The following is a 16,842-nucleotide window of genomic DNA, read 5'->3' on the forward strand; positions in this document are numbered from 1 at the left end:
TGAAATTCTTGTTAAATTTGTTCCCTTGCAATCTGGTTCATTCGTTTTTTCAATACTTTTTTATTCTTGTTAAATTCTTTCGAAAATATTCTGTTCAAAACGGCAATATTTGCTCCATGAATTGAAAGACAGACATTTTAGTTTTAAAATAATTTAATTTAATTTATTTTACATTACATTATTATGAGACAATGTTCAAATACACTTATTTATTCGAAACAAAAAAAACGTGTGTTATCATTTGTGTATTTCGTAAAAACTCGAAAATGGAACTAATGAATGGATTTTTTAAAATTTCTTTCGTTTCAATAAATAACTTTATACATATTCTGTTTCATTCATTTTTTTTTCATTTGCATTACTAATTTTGTTTACGAATTTCAGGAAAATTCAACAATAAAATCGACGACAATTTATGCGACAAACAAAACTACACAACACTTTGTGATGTTCATTGTTTGAGTGCGAATTATTTTAAATTAATTTTTCTTTTTTTTCTCGTTAATTATTGTCTTTTTCATTAGATTTTTTTTACATACATTCAGTTTATAATTCAAATCAGTTTGTTGCATTCTTGACATTACATAAAAAGTATGTTGTTGTTGTTGTAAAATTCACTAAAGATTAAAATTGAAAATGAGTTGTATTGGCAATAGAATTACGTCTTTGTATGCGGTTTTTTTTTGTGACTGACTGCGTCGTTTTACCAAATGATGAAATCATTCAGTTGATTATTTTGATGTCAAATGATTTCGGCCACATAAGTACCGTCATCATTGTGACTGAGCGCTTGGAATGTTGACCCGGTGAACTCGTAGTGTGGTGTCTATGGGAGAAATTGATGACAAAACTTATTATTTCTGTTCATTTTCTATTGATTCTTCTTGGGCATTTAAGAAAGGTAACCGAATAAATGAATGATCAATTTACCGTCGACGGCGAAAGGGCGCTACTGATATTCCTAAGTGTGGCATAGTCAGCAATTTCTCCATTGCCTATCGTTGACACGGAACTACTGTTGCGTAGCCGCGGTCCAGTATTACTGCCATTCACCGGATGTCGCGGCTGAATTGTAGCATATGTGTTATCACCCATTTGAGATGGTTCGTACGAATCTCGGCGACCAAACTGTGATGCTGGTTGCTGGAATCGAAAAAAAGAGTCATTGAAAAGTTATTCGACCATTTGATTTCGGAATATCCTCGGTATAACTTACAATTGAATCAGCGTCCATTGTGATAATTTCTGGCTCAGAAAACACTTGCATCGTCAGCTCTTGTTCTTCGTACATTTTCATTTTTCTGAAAGAGGAATGAATTTAAGATTAAATAGAGAAGTGAAGCTAATGTTGTCAATATTGAATCAAATTGTTCAAAACATATATTTTTTTATTGAGAAAAAAATTCATCGAAAATCTATTTAGTTCAAAATATTCGACTCAAAAATGTCAATCCAACTCAAAAACCACACTCACTGTTCAATCCACAGCGGATTTTCGGTTGTGCTGAGTTCATCGATGAACTGTTTCTTGATGAGTGCTTCCTTTCGTCGTGTTTGCGGCGGTATGTTCATGTTCCAATTTTTGAGGCAACAACAAAGCACCATGAAACTAATCGCTCCAATAAATAACACCACCAACAGTGCCAACAGTCCAATCAACGCCAAATCGACTTCTTCTTCCACGTATTTGGCATGCGCTGGAACAATGTTTTCAATAGCAAATCCAGCATAATAATCCTTCAAAAAGTCATAGTTATTGTCGATGCCCTTAAGCACATCATCAACCGGAACAATTGAATTGGTTTCGGGATCGACTGCATGAAAATACATGTCACACCAATCCATACGAATGCGACCCATGCTATTCACATGATGGCGCACTTCATCGACCACAATGCGTTTATCGGTTGCATTTCTCAGCTCGGATACAAGCTCTTCTCTTTCTTGCATCACCTCGCCCGGAGGTCGTGACATAATGACACGCACCAATTGCTCCTGTCGTATCACCCAAATCACAACTTTGGTCGATGCTTCACGGCCCGGATGCTCAATTTCCTTGGCAACGATAGTCAATTCGAATCGATCTTGGTCGTATTCACCCATAAATGCAGCTGTCGTCAGGCGGCCATCTTTTGATATTTCTATAAAAGAAAATGCAAAAATCGAATTGAAAATAAAAAAAATTTGGCGAAAAAGCTAGAAGAAGAAGTTGAACTTACTAAATGGACTCGGTACAATCGATCCAACCGATCGGCTTGAGCCGTATTTATAGAGATTTGATGCGACAATAATTAAGTCGAATGTTCCATTCGTACCCATATCCGCATCTGTTGCATTAATCGTTGAGACTAATTGATTGATGGCCGCTTCAGCGTTTATTCCAGCGTAATAAATGTCATGTTCGAATTTCGGTGCGTTGTCATTCACGTCAAGCACTTTGACTTGCACTTTGGCAACAGTGCTGTCGCGTTCAAGTGCCTCAATCGATAAATCATCGCGTTGGCGCCGCGAAATATGTAAATCGGATTTTTTGCTGCTCAAAATGTACAAATGATACGTATCCACTTCTTCTCGGTCTAGCGATCGATTGGTGAATACGTCGCCGCTTTTTTTATCCACATAGAATGCACCATTCTCATTTCCCAACAGCATGTAGTAATAAACGCTGGTGTGTGGATCCTTATCACGAAGATATGCTTGAATTTTACCAATACGAATGCCCCGATCGCTGTTTTCGACGATGAAAAATTTGTACGGATTCGATGCGTCCGGGAATTCGGCTTTGTTTTCATTCACACTGACAATTAAAATCGTTAAGAATCGCAAACTCTCAAAATGCGATGGCATGCCTTGATCCCGTGCAACCAAAACCAACTCGTATTTCGATTGCTTCTCTCGATTCAAGTCCATTTTCAACTTCAAGTCACCCGTGTGCTCGTTAATTTTAAACTCATCCGTTTCTAACACATTCTGATTGTTCACTTGCAAATAGTACTTAACCAAACCATTGTCGCCAGTGTCCTCGTCATTTGCTTTCACAGTCATCACCAGATAATTTTGTGTTGCGTGATTCTAAATGGAGAAAGAAGATTAGAGAGAATTAATTTCCGGTTGATGAGAAGCAGAGAAAAAAAGGTGTTTTACGTGTTACTTACTTCCTGAATCTCAACGGAGGCATTCGATAGGGATGGCATAATGAAAATCGGGCGATAATTGTTTACACTTTGCACGTCAATCACAACATCCGCTTTATCAGCATTCGGGCCAAAGCCCAAACCATCACGAGCCTCAACAGTGAGTTTGTATTGACCTTTTTTACTTTTGAGACTTTGCGATGGATACAAAATTCCTGAATTGGGATCCAACTGGAACAGCGTGTTGTCATTGCCAATGACAGCATACTTTACTTCACCGAATATACCATCGTCCGCATCCAATGCATTCACTTGCAGAACAGCAGCAGGTGGATTTAATTGTGCATTCTCGGCAACCGATGCATAATAACTTTTCTGTGTGAAAACTGGACTGTTGTCGTTGACATCTTGAACGGTAATATGAATCTGCGGGCGGAGATCAAGAGATACCGAGGGAAATGTAAAGTTATTTTAAATTTAGGTTGAAATGAAAATATTAAAATGTGCTTGAGCTCGTTGACTTTGTAACTGAAATGCAACTAAGTAAGCAAGTAAGTAAGTGAAATGTATTTACCGGAACAATGCTTGAGTGTCGTGTAGTGATTGGTGCCTTGTCGACAGCAACCGCTGAGAAACTAACATCCGGCAAACGTTCTCGATCCAAGAATGTGCTATTCTGTACCGTAATCGAACCCGATATCGAATCCACATTGAAGTTGCTACTGTGGTCACCAATCAATGAGTATGTTACATTTCCGAAAATCCCTACAAACAAAAGAAATGCGAATAGAAACAATGAAATCCGCTTTGCATATTGTTCAACCGAAATAAAAGTTTCGTTTATGGTAAAAACCAAGCGACGGAATAATGGAACTTGTCATAAAGAAGTGGCCAATGTTCGATTTTACTGCACAATCTTCAATATTTGAATTGTAATAAAAAGCAAAGTACTGCTACTACTGATGCAAACACACACACACATATATCTCGATCAGAGAAAAACTGGACGATTCGGTTTTGTTTTTATTTGATTTTCAATCAATTTTATCTTTGCGGTGGCGACAGCGAAAGAAATAAAAACTGTCCCAACCAAATCGAATTGGAAAAATCACATAAAAAGAGAGAGGAAGAGAGAAAAAGTAATACTTGACAAAGAAATTCGGACGAATGGAAGAATGATTCGAATAAAAAAAATTTTTCAACACACAAGGAATCGGCAAAACGAATGAAAATAAACTTCGATTTGTGTGGACGTTATAAAAGTTTGTGGTGATGGTGGGGAAATTGGCGATTTCTTTTTCGGACATGTGAAATCATTTCGAACATTTTCGTTTATGGCTCATTGAAAATTTATCACCATTTGATTTGGCCGATGGACGAAAGAGGCTCTCTCTCTCTCTCTCTCTCTCTCTCTCTCTCTCTCTCTCTCTCTGGTGTGATTATCGAAATTGGATGATTTCATCAGAAAATCACTTTAATTTCCGGAGAAAAGAACATTTCAAAAATTGGAGAAACCACTCCAGATACAAACATACACTTAAACTTTTGAATGAAATGGCATTCAGAGAATAGTAAATTTATTTTTAGTTGAAGTTTAATAATTGAACCGAGTTGTATTGTGGCTTTTTAATTAAATTTCGAGAGAGACGACGGGCGAAAAACTGCATAAAATATGTTCAATGCAAAATGAGAAAGAGTGTATGAGAGAGAGAGAGAGAGAGAGAGAGAGAGAGAGAGAGAGAAAGTGAGTAACTTGAGTGACAGTTGAGGTTTGCCGCAAATGTTGTAATTTGAGTCTGGCGTTTTATTTTCTCCTAAAGACCATAAATTGTTTGACAAGTGAATGTTACATTGTCAAGGATTTTGAAGTTTTCCGCGCTGCTTTTTCCACTAAAAATTACTTAAATTGTTCGAAATTTGTTGCATGCCATTGTTGCCAAAATGAAAAGTTGATATTAAAATAACATAAGCCTGCCGAACTTTATGCATCGTTCGAATTTATTCGTTCGTTGTGTGGTTTTTCCGTTTTCACAATTTTGTTGTTCCGGACGATGGGAGGAGGATGATTCCCAACAGAATTTTAAACTTCACGTACAGCATTTGTGTGTGCATTTGAGTGTTGAGCACAGTGTATTTGTGTGGAGAGGTAATTTTGACGCAGATGCACGTCGGAAAACATTGTGACTTGTACTTGAGAACAAGAAAATATATTTATGCCGATGTGAAAGAGAGAGAGAGAGAGAGAGAGAGTGGAAAAAAAATCCATTTTCTTTATATTTAACTTCTCAAATAAATGGTTCCTTTTTGTGCTGTATTTTTTCGGCGGTGTTGTGTGTATGCGCCGTGACAGCGTCTTTTTTGTCACATGTACTTATGAACTTAATGCGAACACATTTTCGGCAAAACTTTACTAAATTTATGCCGGATACTTCCTAGTGTGGAGCGCACAGCTCATGTGTGTGCGCGTGCTGCGGCGATCGTCCTGAAGTGTTCTTTGTGAAGTTACAGATTGGAACTGTATTTTGTCGCACTCATACACTTCCCGAAACGTCGTTACGCACATCCATTTGGTGCGGATGACTAGCATTTTACGCGTAAACGACATTTTTTTTGTTGTTCGCATTTGCATATGGGACCGAATCATTAGAATCATTAGTATCACGTTACGCACAGACATTGTTTCGCATTTTTTATACTCTCTCTGCATGGCAGTTGAACATTTTTTTCTTCGTACGCATACACAAATTTGTGCGGTTTTAAATGAGGCAAAAGTGAGAAAACAAAATCACTCGTATTTCGGGTAAAAGTGGTGGCTTTTATCTCAAGATAAATTTATGATAAATGAATTTGACAAGCTGATAAATGTCAACGCAACAACGGTCGAAACGCACGAAAAACTCGGCAAGTGTATCGCATATTTCGAGATAGCGGCGTGTGTGTGCATAGAACATATAATTATTTAACTTCGATGCAGTCAATTACATGCCATTTGTATTTCCGTAGTTGGCAAACGGTTTTCTGGCCTTGATTTATGACGAATACCACCGCATAAATAATAAACAACTCCCGTAATTCGTCGGTGGTTTTGTTAACAGACGCTGATTGCCTCTGTTGGTATGAAATTCTATTGGTGTTTGCTGCTGCTGTATTTGTTGGTATAAAATTGTTTTGTGAGGTGAATTTTTGCTGTCGTCTAACTTACCATCGTCACCATCCTTTGCGTCAATTTTCCCGATGAACGTTCCCTTTGCTGAATTCTCTGGCACGGTGAACCGATACTCGGGCAATGAAAACATGGGCTCGTTATCGTTCGCATTGACAATGTCGACGATAATTTCAGCGGTGGATGTCAATTGCGGAATTCCGGTATCGGATACATATGCATTCACATAAATCTGCTTTATTGATTCATAGTCGATGCGAGCTTTTGTCGTAATCACGCCTGCAAATACACACAAAAACAGAAACGATCAATTCGCCTCGAAACCTAATCTCCATCATTCGATTTCAATTGGAAAAACGACAAGCGAAGAAGAAAAAAACGATTTCATTCGGTGAAGAAATTAATTGCGTGGAATTCCTTTGCATCTCATCTCACGCGAGACGGCTGAATGTGCGCTCTCGAGTGGAGTGTTGTTTGCAATGGCAACGAAATTACATTTTACTGCTCAAGTGAGTTGTAATGTGTGGAACGACAGCATCGACACGATGCCATTACAAACAGTCACTCTCACTCACCCACACACACATTCAGCGTGAATGATAAATGTGTTTATTACGCGCTTCGCAACCAAATCCCAACCATTTTTCATTGAGCACGCCTTTTACCTGTGAGATTATTTATTTCGAGGTAATCATTCGTCGACAGATGATAGGCTTCGATGTTTGAATCGCTATCTGTTGCTTGGAGTTGCGTTAATTTTGTGCCAATCGGTTGCTCTTCCAGCATTTGATAGATGAGCTTCGGCGTGGCTGGTGTCCATGGAAGAGCAAACACCTGGGGGTGAAAAACACATTCGAAAACATTAATTATAAACATAATGAGGGTAGGAAACAACTGCACACCGTTTGTGTGAGCAAACGAAACGTTTCGATTCAAGTGTACTTTCTGAACGGCGATGTTCCATTTCTGCGCCGTTTTCAAACAAAATGTATTTCAATCACTCATTTTCAGAACCATATACTGTACTACTTCCGTAGCGGAAGTTCCGCTGTGGTAGCTAATTTTCAATCTAAAAACGCGCATTTCATACAATAGCTCTCATTTGGATCGGTTTATATTTGATTTAATAAATGGTTGTCTGTCGATAGCAAAACACTGATTATAGCCAGTCGCAAATGCGGGTTATATTGAATTAAAAAAGTTTTTCTGGCTTCCATTCGGTGTCAATAATGTATTGACCTAACGTTTTTTTTTGTACCAATCGGTTTACCAGGTGATTGTCCGAAATTCGAATTGAAATTCGGATTGAAATTCGGCAAAATATAAATCCAGAATTATTATTCCATAACCAAAATAAAAGGTGGAACAAAAAAAAAATGTTGTTAGTCAATCTCGGTTGAATTAAACTTGTGCGCTTTTTGTTCCATAAGCACGGGGAAAAAATCCGATTGTATTTTTTGTGCCGTCTGGTGTCGAGCATAAAGCCGACAGATATACCATGAACAAAACTGAATTAATATTTGATTGGAGTTCCATCGAAATCCATGTTCGAATTTTCAATGGCCGCATTTTCGATGCAGACACGTGTCAATTTTTCCCAATCTGTTCAATCCTATTGAATGGCAGACTTTTTGGTTCTGTTTTCTATCAAATTCAAATCCTTCATTTACAATTTTAAACCGATTTTTCAGATGTCAAATTCTATTTTAATTTAATTATATACATATATATAGATAAAATTCGGCGAATTTCACTCACCGGTGGCATTTCATTCACTTCAATTATTGTAATGATGAGCATGCCTTTGCCCTGTTGCAGCGATGGAGCGGTTGTATCGGTGACAAGCACGGTTAGCCGAACGACAGCAAAAAAGTCTCTATCAAGCAAACCGTTGACGGTGACATTTCCATATCGGTCGACGGCAAATAAATGTTTAAATGCTTGCGAATCGGTGACCTCTTTTCCATTTTTATTGACAGCTGTTATTGGTTCGGTCACTTCATAAGTGAGTACATCGTTCGATGCAACATCTGGATCATGAGCGACAAGTTGATAAATTCGTTTTCCAATCGGAGCATCTTCGCGCACTTCTGCTCGCTGTGTAGCAGGTATAAAGAATGGATCCTTATCGTTGCTATTGATCAAATTTATTGATACGGTTGCCGTTCCCGATAGACTCGGAATACCTACGAAAATATACCCAAATTCATCGACATCAATTTCAATTCAACTGATTAAAATTCATAAATCATGCACATGGCATGCACAGTTGAAACTGGTAAATGAAAACGAAATCAAACTCCCCCTCGAACCCCAAATCTCCAGCGATATTTTTGGGGCATTTCATATTTTGCGATGAAATTTTAATGAAATGCTTATTAAATTAGTCGTTTTTACCTAGATCCGATGCAACCACTTCAATGCGATAGTTTTCCCGTTTGTCATAGTCCAATTTGCGAGCAATGGATATTAATCCGGTTTGGTTATCGATGGCAAAGTCATCGAAGCTTCCCTGTTGGATACGATACCTGTGTGCATGTGTTTTACAGTGGAAATAAATTCAAATATTTTAGTTATTGAAATGAAAACCGTTACATCAATATGACAAAAAAAAAAACCAATACACTTCGGGCTACTTTCCGTATTCATGCCATTCATTTTAGGAGATTAAGTCACTAAGAGGTTTTGCATCGTGTGTCCAGACACACAACTATTAGTTATATGTGAATAGTCAATATGCCAAAAGTTAATTTGAATTTTGTAAACAATATTAATCGTATTAGATTACGAAACACTTTCACTAGTTGCATACAAATCGAACAACTCGAAACGTTTATCACTTAAACCACTTTAATATTGAACGGGTACTGTATCACTCTTCACCAGATGAAATCGTGCTTGTGGCTTCGGAACAATTTGCATAAAATCGAAGAGTTAATACCCAATGTATTGGAATTTTATGCAACCAATGTCCGAAGCAATTTGCTTAACAAAATTTAAACTATAAAATCGGTACTAAATGCTCTATCTATCGAATGTAAGCCAAATCAGGCGAGGCGATGCGATGCGATGCTAAATTGAACCAATCATCTAGTGTATTATGGGATTTTGCCTGGGAATATTGTGTTTTATACTGAGTGAAGCTTGCTTTCATTTTTCGTCATAAAAATACTTTAGTTTACAGTTGATGTAACCATTAGGTTAGTGTTTTTTTACAGTTCAGTCGCTTGAATTTTGTGAAATCAAACATGCATCAAAGATGATTTCAATTGGAATATCCCTTTTCTTTGTCTCAAATGCAATTAATCATGCATATTTGATCAAAGATGCAACATTTGAGCAAAAAGTATCTCATCCAAAAGTTTGCCCATGGCATAATAACGGAATAAATTTTCAAAAGAATTTTCAAGAGAAACTTCCAAATAATGCCAGAAGTTTTTTTTCCTCTTCCATCGTTTTATCAGTCTTTCAACCAATTTTACTCGTTTAATGTGTTGTGTGTGATGAATGATGAAAAATCGATTATGATTGCTTACCGTATTTTCGCATTGATTCCGGTGTCCAAATCAGTCGCATGAACACGTTCCACCACTGTGCCTGCAAATGAAAAACAACATCAATTTGTATCGCATATCGAACGAGAGAGAGAGAGAGAGAGAGAGAGAGAGAGAGAGAGAGAGAGAGTGTTAGTGTTGTATATTTCAGTTGTATGAGTTCTGAAACCGCGAAATGATTTGCTTGAAGTGCAAATTTACTCAGAAATAGATAGATTGAAAAGAGTCAGTCCGCAAAAACGTTGATTAAAATTTATTGACAGAGAGTGAGTAGAGTAGGCAGAACAATTTTGTTTTATGTTAGTAAAACCGGTATATTGAGACGTGGTTGTGTGGTAGTGATCAAAATTGACTGTTGGTTTTGCAAAATACAAACGATTCGAGAGAGAGAGGAAAAAAATTTCGTGCGGCAAAAAACATTTGCCAAACAGCGAAATAGACGCATTGCACACTTACCAATTGCTGTATTCTCCGCAATAGTTGCCATGTAATTGTCGCGCCCGAATTTTGGTGCATGATTATTTACGTCGCGTATCGTGATATTTACATTGCAAATGGCTTCGAAAGCACCGTCATCGGCCTGAAAAAAAGAAGAAAAATTCCAAAACCAAACGGGTTTTTAAAAATGTTAACACGAAACAGGAAAACTGGTGTAAATTACATTTTTCGCCAGCTGCTATTCGCAACTCGCGCGAACAACCACCATTTTACCAATTTATGTGTGTAGAAAAATGCGTAGAATGCATTTTTAATTGGAGAAGCGAGCCGAAAATGTAATTTAATGTTTTCATTTTTTAGTTATATTTCAGCCATATAGCGTAAGCTCAGTGTGTGAAAATGTTTGAACAAAAGCCACCGGCATATTCATCAACATGCAATGTTGAACAAAACAATGTGCATTTTCCGATCAAATTTCCCAGAATACAATATGGATTGGAATTGGTGCCATTATACAGAACATCGACAACCAATTTCACCAAGTGAAAATAGGCAGAGATTACTATGGGATATTTTTATTCATATGGGATAAAAATATCGCATAAAAATAACAAATATTTTCCACGCGTTGCGTTCAGCGAAACTTACTAGGGTTTACAAACGTTTCGACAAATACCGCAAACGGTGTTATAAAAACGTTATTTTTCTGTAGTGTTTTTTTTGACAGTCCAAAATACCGCAGAAATAACGATAAAAAACGAAAAAAACGTTTTTTGGGCGGTATATAACGGCTCTGTAAAAAAACGTTTTTAAGAAACACTGAAAAAAATAACGCGTTTTTAAACCCTAATAAATACACATAACCGATTCTGCCTAGGGGCTTCACGCGATTTTGCAGAACGCAAATAACTCTGAAAAAATAAAAATAATAGTGAATCAAACCTTCAACCGAAAATTTGAACCACTTTTGAAGGTTTTTGGTGGATAACGATGAATATTGGAACATTTTTTGACGATACAATCTGCACAAATTTACTGGTATGCACGTCAATCTCAAATATCTATGTATATTTAATAATATTCATTAGACTGTAATGTCAAAAAATGTTCCAATATTCACCGTTATCTACCAAAATCAATCAAATTTACGGTAGAAGGATTGATTCACTATTATTTTTATTTTTCATACGTATACACGTAAATTTGGCATATCTATATATATTCAGTAATATTCATTTGTCGTTCACGATGAATATTGTTGAATATACATGGATATTTCAGATTTACATGCATACCATTGAATTTCTAAGTTATGACTTGATGCGTGCGGATATAAAAGATGAAAAAAATGATTTTTCCCCCTAGGATTCTGCATACACAGAGTCGCTGTTTTTTCGTTATACTCTTCACATTACGACGAGCTGCGCGGAGCGTGCATACACATGTTTCGCTCACTTCATTCTTTGAACACTCTTCGTGTGTCAACACAATGTCTGTGTGTGTATCGCTTGTGCCGTCGTTTGTAAACGACGTCAATGAGCTGGGTACGGAGAGTGTCGATCGAAAGAAAAGAGCGAAACATATAAAAATGCATGCATCGCGCAGCTCATTGACGTCATTTATAAACGACGGCACAAGCGATACACACACAGATATTGTGTTGACACACGAAGAGTGTTCAAAGAAAGAAGTGAGCGAAACATGTGCATGCACACTCCGCGCAGCTCGTCGTAAGTGTGAAGAGTATAACGAAAAAACAGCGACTCTGTGTGTGCAGAATCGCTATTGTGTTTCGTGTTTTGTGTTTTGCGTTTCGCTGAACACAACGCGCGAAAAATATCTGTTATTTTTATGCGATATTTTCATCTCATATGAATAAAAATATCCCATAGTAATCTCTGAAAATAAGCTTTTGGCTCCTGCGTCAACAACAGCTTTCGTCTCGCATTTTCCAATTTTGGTTTTCGGTGTAAATTTTTCAATCAATCTTTCTGAACCATTTGAATTGAATTGAAAATGTTTTCCGTACCTCAACGCTGAAATAAATATTCTCCGATTTTAAATGGTTTACGTCTAATGCTGCCGTATCCTTAATGAACACCTGGCCCGTGTGCTTATCGATGGTGAACAAATCGGGTATGTTGGCTTGGCCGAGAATCCTGAAATTGAATTCACCATTGTAACTTGGTATGTGTGTGTTAAATTTGCAATGCGGCGTATGTATATGTAAAATGGAAATTGTATTCAATACATTACCTGTAGCTAATGTCGGAGGTGCTATCAGCATCACGAACTTTAATGAATAGCGGTGGATCAAAGACTATGGCGCCTTCGTCAAGCGATGCACGATAAAGTGAACTCTCGCATACTGGCGGCGAATCATTCGAATCGGTTAGCATGATTCGTAATGATACAACAGATGTTTGACCGAGACCACTATCATCCGTAGCCTGTGTGTGTGTATGTGTTGTGTATGAGGTATGGGGAATGAAATGGAATCGCAAATGGACCGTTAATTTAGTGAAAATTCGACAAAGAGAAAGCATAGAAAAACACTTGATTAAAATTAATGTGTGCAATTTCAGCGAACCTTGTACGTCAAAAAGTAGACGGGCTGCGTTTCATAGTCCAAGCATGGTGCGTGTCCCAATCCCCCATTATTACTTCCAACCGCGACCGTACTTTGTTTCATTGTATTTCGCTGTGAGTGGTGTGCATCGATTGTATTCAATTCATTTGTGTGATTTTCATCGATTGCGTGCAATGTTTCGTCGGATGCGGTTGTGGTTTCTTCGTTGCTGTCATCGCTCATTACCATGTAATCGTCGTTTGCGCTGAAAAATGGCCGAAATGTGACTTCTTCAACATTCGCGAACGGATAATAGAGTTCCGTTGAACCATTCGAATCGTCCACATCAATAACACCCGTTTCGCCGACAATCGTTAAATTCACTTTTTTCGTATTCGTCAATCGATTGGCTGGGGTTTCACGCTTTTTACGATGCAATTGTGCCGCCAACATTTTGTGGCCAACCATTTGTGGCGGTTGACACTCGGCTACTGTTATTGCTCCATTATTGCTCACATGAAACAGTTCCGAGCCCGCACCAGATAATGAATATCGAATTCCACTTGTACCAAAACGTCCTGAATCCAAATCTTTGGCAGTGATAGTGCCAATCAAATGATTTGCCGGTGCGGTTTCACTCACCGAAAACGAGTACGATTCATGTTCGAATATCGGCCGATTGTCATTTGCATCGGTCACCGTCACTGTCAACGTTGCCGTTGACGATAGCTCTTGAACTGTCTCCGTCTCCTCGGCAATTATCTTTAAATAAAAACTCGTCAGAATTGACTCATGAAAAAAAAACAGTTGCGGTAATCGGGTATACACTTACCAGAACGATAAACTTGCGTTGGTTTGGATTTTCATAGTCTAAAGTGCCATTTGCAATGCGAATGCTAACAGGTGACGAACCAGTTACCACTTTTGGTTCAACATCAAAAACACCAGACACATCTTCCAATCTCAAACTAAACATCGAATTTTGACCCTGGAGAAAAAACATTCAGCATCTCTTAGTCGAACAATTCACATAAAATAGTTTAGAATAAAAATTGTTGAGTGCAACAACTTTAAAGTTAGGAAAACTATTTATTTTGAGTGGAATAACAACTTTAAATAAACTGTGCGTATGGTAGCAATTTTCCATTTTGAATTTGCTAAGCTTTTTGAAGTGCCACCACTTACCACATCTGGATCACGAACATTAATCTCAATGGGCAACGGAGTTCCAATCGGTGTATTTTCGGCGAGAGAGATGAAGTAGTTTTTCTTGTTGAATACTGGCGGTGAATCATTTACATCATGAATTGTGATCGACGCTTGTGTTATGGCAACCGTCGAATTATCATTGCCTGGTTGACCATCGACCAATTCACGGGCCTGGAAGAGAAATCAAATATTCCATTTTATGCTTCAGGTCAACTAAAAATAATCCCATTCACACAGTAAAACAGTAATACTCACTCGAACGGTTAAAACAATGATACCGGTAGCGTCTGGCAATGCTTCCCGATCGAGTGGTCGGGCGGTGTGCAATTCACCGGTTTTTGCATCCAGCAAAAAGTAATCCATTGGATCTAGATTGTGACAAAAACAAAAGAGCGGAATTTGTGTTTTTTTTTTTAGAAGATTCGCCTTTTTTCGCATCAGCAGCACCAACAGCAGAAGCAAAAGTGCTAATCGATTAGTTGCTTACTCATGAGTAAATCGTAGACGATTTTCCTGGGTTGTCCGTGATCGCCGTCTTTTGCTTGAATGGTCATAACTAATGTGCCAATCGGACTGTCTTCATTGATGACAGCTGCTAATGAGCCCTGAAATACGGGCGGACGATTTTGAACATCCTTAACTCGAATTTCAACACCTGTACTCGACTCATGTATTCCGTCCTGCAAACAAGATAGAAAAAAGAAATCAAACCGAATAACAAAAACAGAAACTTTGTTTACAAACTCGTAGCAGACACGTAGCAAAGGAAAAAAACTCCAAGCCGAGCATAAATAAAATATTTCCATCTTGTTTTCTGGGCCAAACACAAAATCGACATCGCTTGAAATGTGTGATTTTTTTGTCTCATATGAGAATAGCAAACTGAGTATGGAGCACAAGAGCGGGGAAACGGACGAAGGGTAGAACCTTCGCCGCCGCCGGTGAATGTGCATTCTGTCATATATAACCTTTTGCATACACAACTCACATGTGCTTTTTATGATTATTGCTACGAAACAACTTTGTCGTGTGCATTTCATGACGACCTCGTTTCAATGACAATAAAATTCCTGAAGAGAATATGATAGAGGTTCGTCGCTGTTGGCGTTGATATTATTTTCATACGATACACAAACACATGAGAAAAAACACTTCTAACGACTGTACAAGTTCGTCAGAATTGTTTTGAATCTACTTTCGTCTTCCCAAACAACGTAATCGTATAAGTCGCATATGATGGAGCGGAGAGGTGGAGAGAGAGAGAGAGAGAGAGAGAGAAGGAGAGGAATGAATAGAGGGATGGAATGAGAATGAATCTAAACAAGAGAACGGTAGAAAAAAACGCGTAGAAAATACATATCGACATTTATGGACACGTGTGTCTTAAATGGCATTCAGCAATATGTTGCACTCGCATCCATTTCAATTCGGTTATGATGATGATGACGAGGGAACAAGCGATTTATCATATTTATAAATATACTACAGATACTCTGTATATTCTTCTCTTTCTCTTTCTCGTTTTTTTTCTGCATATTTTTTTCTGTGCAAAACATTAAATAAAAATGTTTGTCATTATGAGGATTTCTATGAAATTCAATTTCATCTAAATTTTCAGCATGCGACTCAACGATTGGAACGTCAAGAATGTATATTTTCCTGTTGGAGCATTGAAATCGAGATGGAAATCATTATATCAAAGGAATGCACTCTCTTATATTATTTTTAATTCAAATCGAATCGCTTGAGTGCTTTCACTTCGAAATCGTTACATTTTTCCCTGCATTAAATGGTTACACTCTAGTCTGAATACTTGTTCTCATTCCTCATCATTTTTTCCCTCTGAATTAGAAATCCCTCTTTTTTTCCGCAATCGTTCTATTTTCGTACTGGGGATTCGACGGAAAAAAGTACATAAGCTCACAATAACATGTGATAGGTGGACAAAAACAGTGAAAATAAAAGTTTTTGACAATCAACGACAGAAATGCTCAATTTACTGTGTGGAATAAAAGAATGCTTTCGGAGCAACTTGTCGGAATGCCATTGTTCAGTGTTTGTTCAACTGACCGTGGAAAATGTCGGACCCGTGTAGATTGGACAATAGTTTGGCGATACGCTTTGACTAAACTACTTACAAAAGTTGAAAAGCAACTTTTCCACCCATCAAATATTCTATGGCATAGTTCATTTTCGCTTGGAATTCACTACCGTGATGACTTTTCCAAAGAACATCCATTTTTAGACCGTTTTTTTTTTTGCTGCTTACAAAAAAAAATAAAGTATCGCAACGACAATGAAAAGAGAAGTCCCTTCTGGCAAAAATAACGAAATTTGATATGCTTTTCGATTTTGCACGTGCTTTTGATGATGGAAATTCCTTTGTGTGAACTTTCAACAGCTTGGAGACATACACACGACGTAGCATAGATAAAAAGAAAATCTTTTCGAAATCATATATTGCAAACAGCGAAGAGCTTAATTCACGTTGTATGATGACAAATGAGCTGAATGGGGATTCGTGAGAACACTTGCCAGTGACATTAAGATGAAACATTTTACTGTTGTCAATTGCGACGCTAAACGCAATGTTTACGTTTCTTGATATCACATTTCTTTGTGCAACTTATCAAATTATTTTTACTCTAAAGTCTCTTAATGACGTACAAATGCAAATTTTTGCCAAAAACAATCGGCATCGTCTAGTGCTGGGGAAAATTTGTTCAACAAATCCGGCTGGAATTAAAGTGTGTGTCGTTTGATTTTCTCAGCTTG

At 37.7% G+C, this 16,842-nt stretch overlaps 1 protein-coding gene across 5 annotated transcripts in view; it reads right to left on the reverse strand.

Moving 5' to 3' along the window:
* Positions 1-483: 483 nt before the first annotated feature.
* Positions 484-16,842, reverse strand: part of LOC129569648 (cadherin-87A) — a 152,064-nt gene continuing 135,705 nt past the window's right edge. For all 5 annotated transcript variants that reach the window (XM_055448727.1, XM_055448728.1, XM_055448730.1 and 2 more), the window contains exons 7-26: positions 14,555-14,747; positions 14,323-14,435; positions 14,044-14,238; positions 13,691-13,846; positions 12,880-13,620; positions 12,546-12,739; positions 12,319-12,448; positions 10,308-10,431; positions 9,834-9,894; positions 8,695-8,825; positions 8,056-8,483; positions 6,963-7,131; positions 6,337-6,576; positions 3,709-3,899; positions 3,156-3,560; positions 2,220-3,072; positions 1,475-2,141; positions 1,217-1,301; positions 931-1,143; positions 484-826 (exon numbers count right to left, since the gene is read on the reverse strand). In XM_055448727.1, the coding sequence (XP_055304702.1) occupies positions 743-826; positions 931-1,143; positions 1,217-1,301; positions 1,475-2,141; positions 2,220-3,072; positions 3,156-3,560; positions 3,709-3,899; positions 6,337-6,576; positions 6,963-7,131; positions 8,056-8,483; positions 8,695-8,825; positions 9,834-9,894; positions 10,308-10,431; positions 12,319-12,448; positions 12,546-12,739; positions 12,880-13,620; positions 13,691-13,846; positions 14,044-14,238; positions 14,323-14,435; positions 14,555-14,747 (5,373 nt within the window). In that variant the 3' untranslated portion in view covers positions 484-742. The remainder of the gene's footprint in view (positions 827-930; positions 1,144-1,216; positions 1,302-1,474; positions 2,142-2,219; positions 3,073-3,155; positions 3,561-3,708; positions 3,900-6,336; positions 6,577-6,962; positions 7,132-8,055; positions 8,484-8,694; positions 8,826-9,833; positions 9,895-10,307; positions 10,432-12,318; positions 12,449-12,545; positions 12,740-12,879; positions 13,621-13,690; positions 13,847-14,043; positions 14,239-14,322; positions 14,436-14,554; positions 14,748-16,842) is intronic.

The sequence above is a fragment of the Sitodiplosis mosellana genome, unplaced genomic scaffold, assembly GCF_009176505.1.
Source record: "Sitodiplosis mosellana isolate CC-2019 unplaced genomic scaffold, AAFC_SMos_1.0 Smas_scaffold_38, whole genome shotgun sequence".
NCBI lineage: Eukaryota > Metazoa > Arthropoda > Insecta > Diptera > Cecidomyiidae > Sitodiplosis > Sitodiplosis mosellana.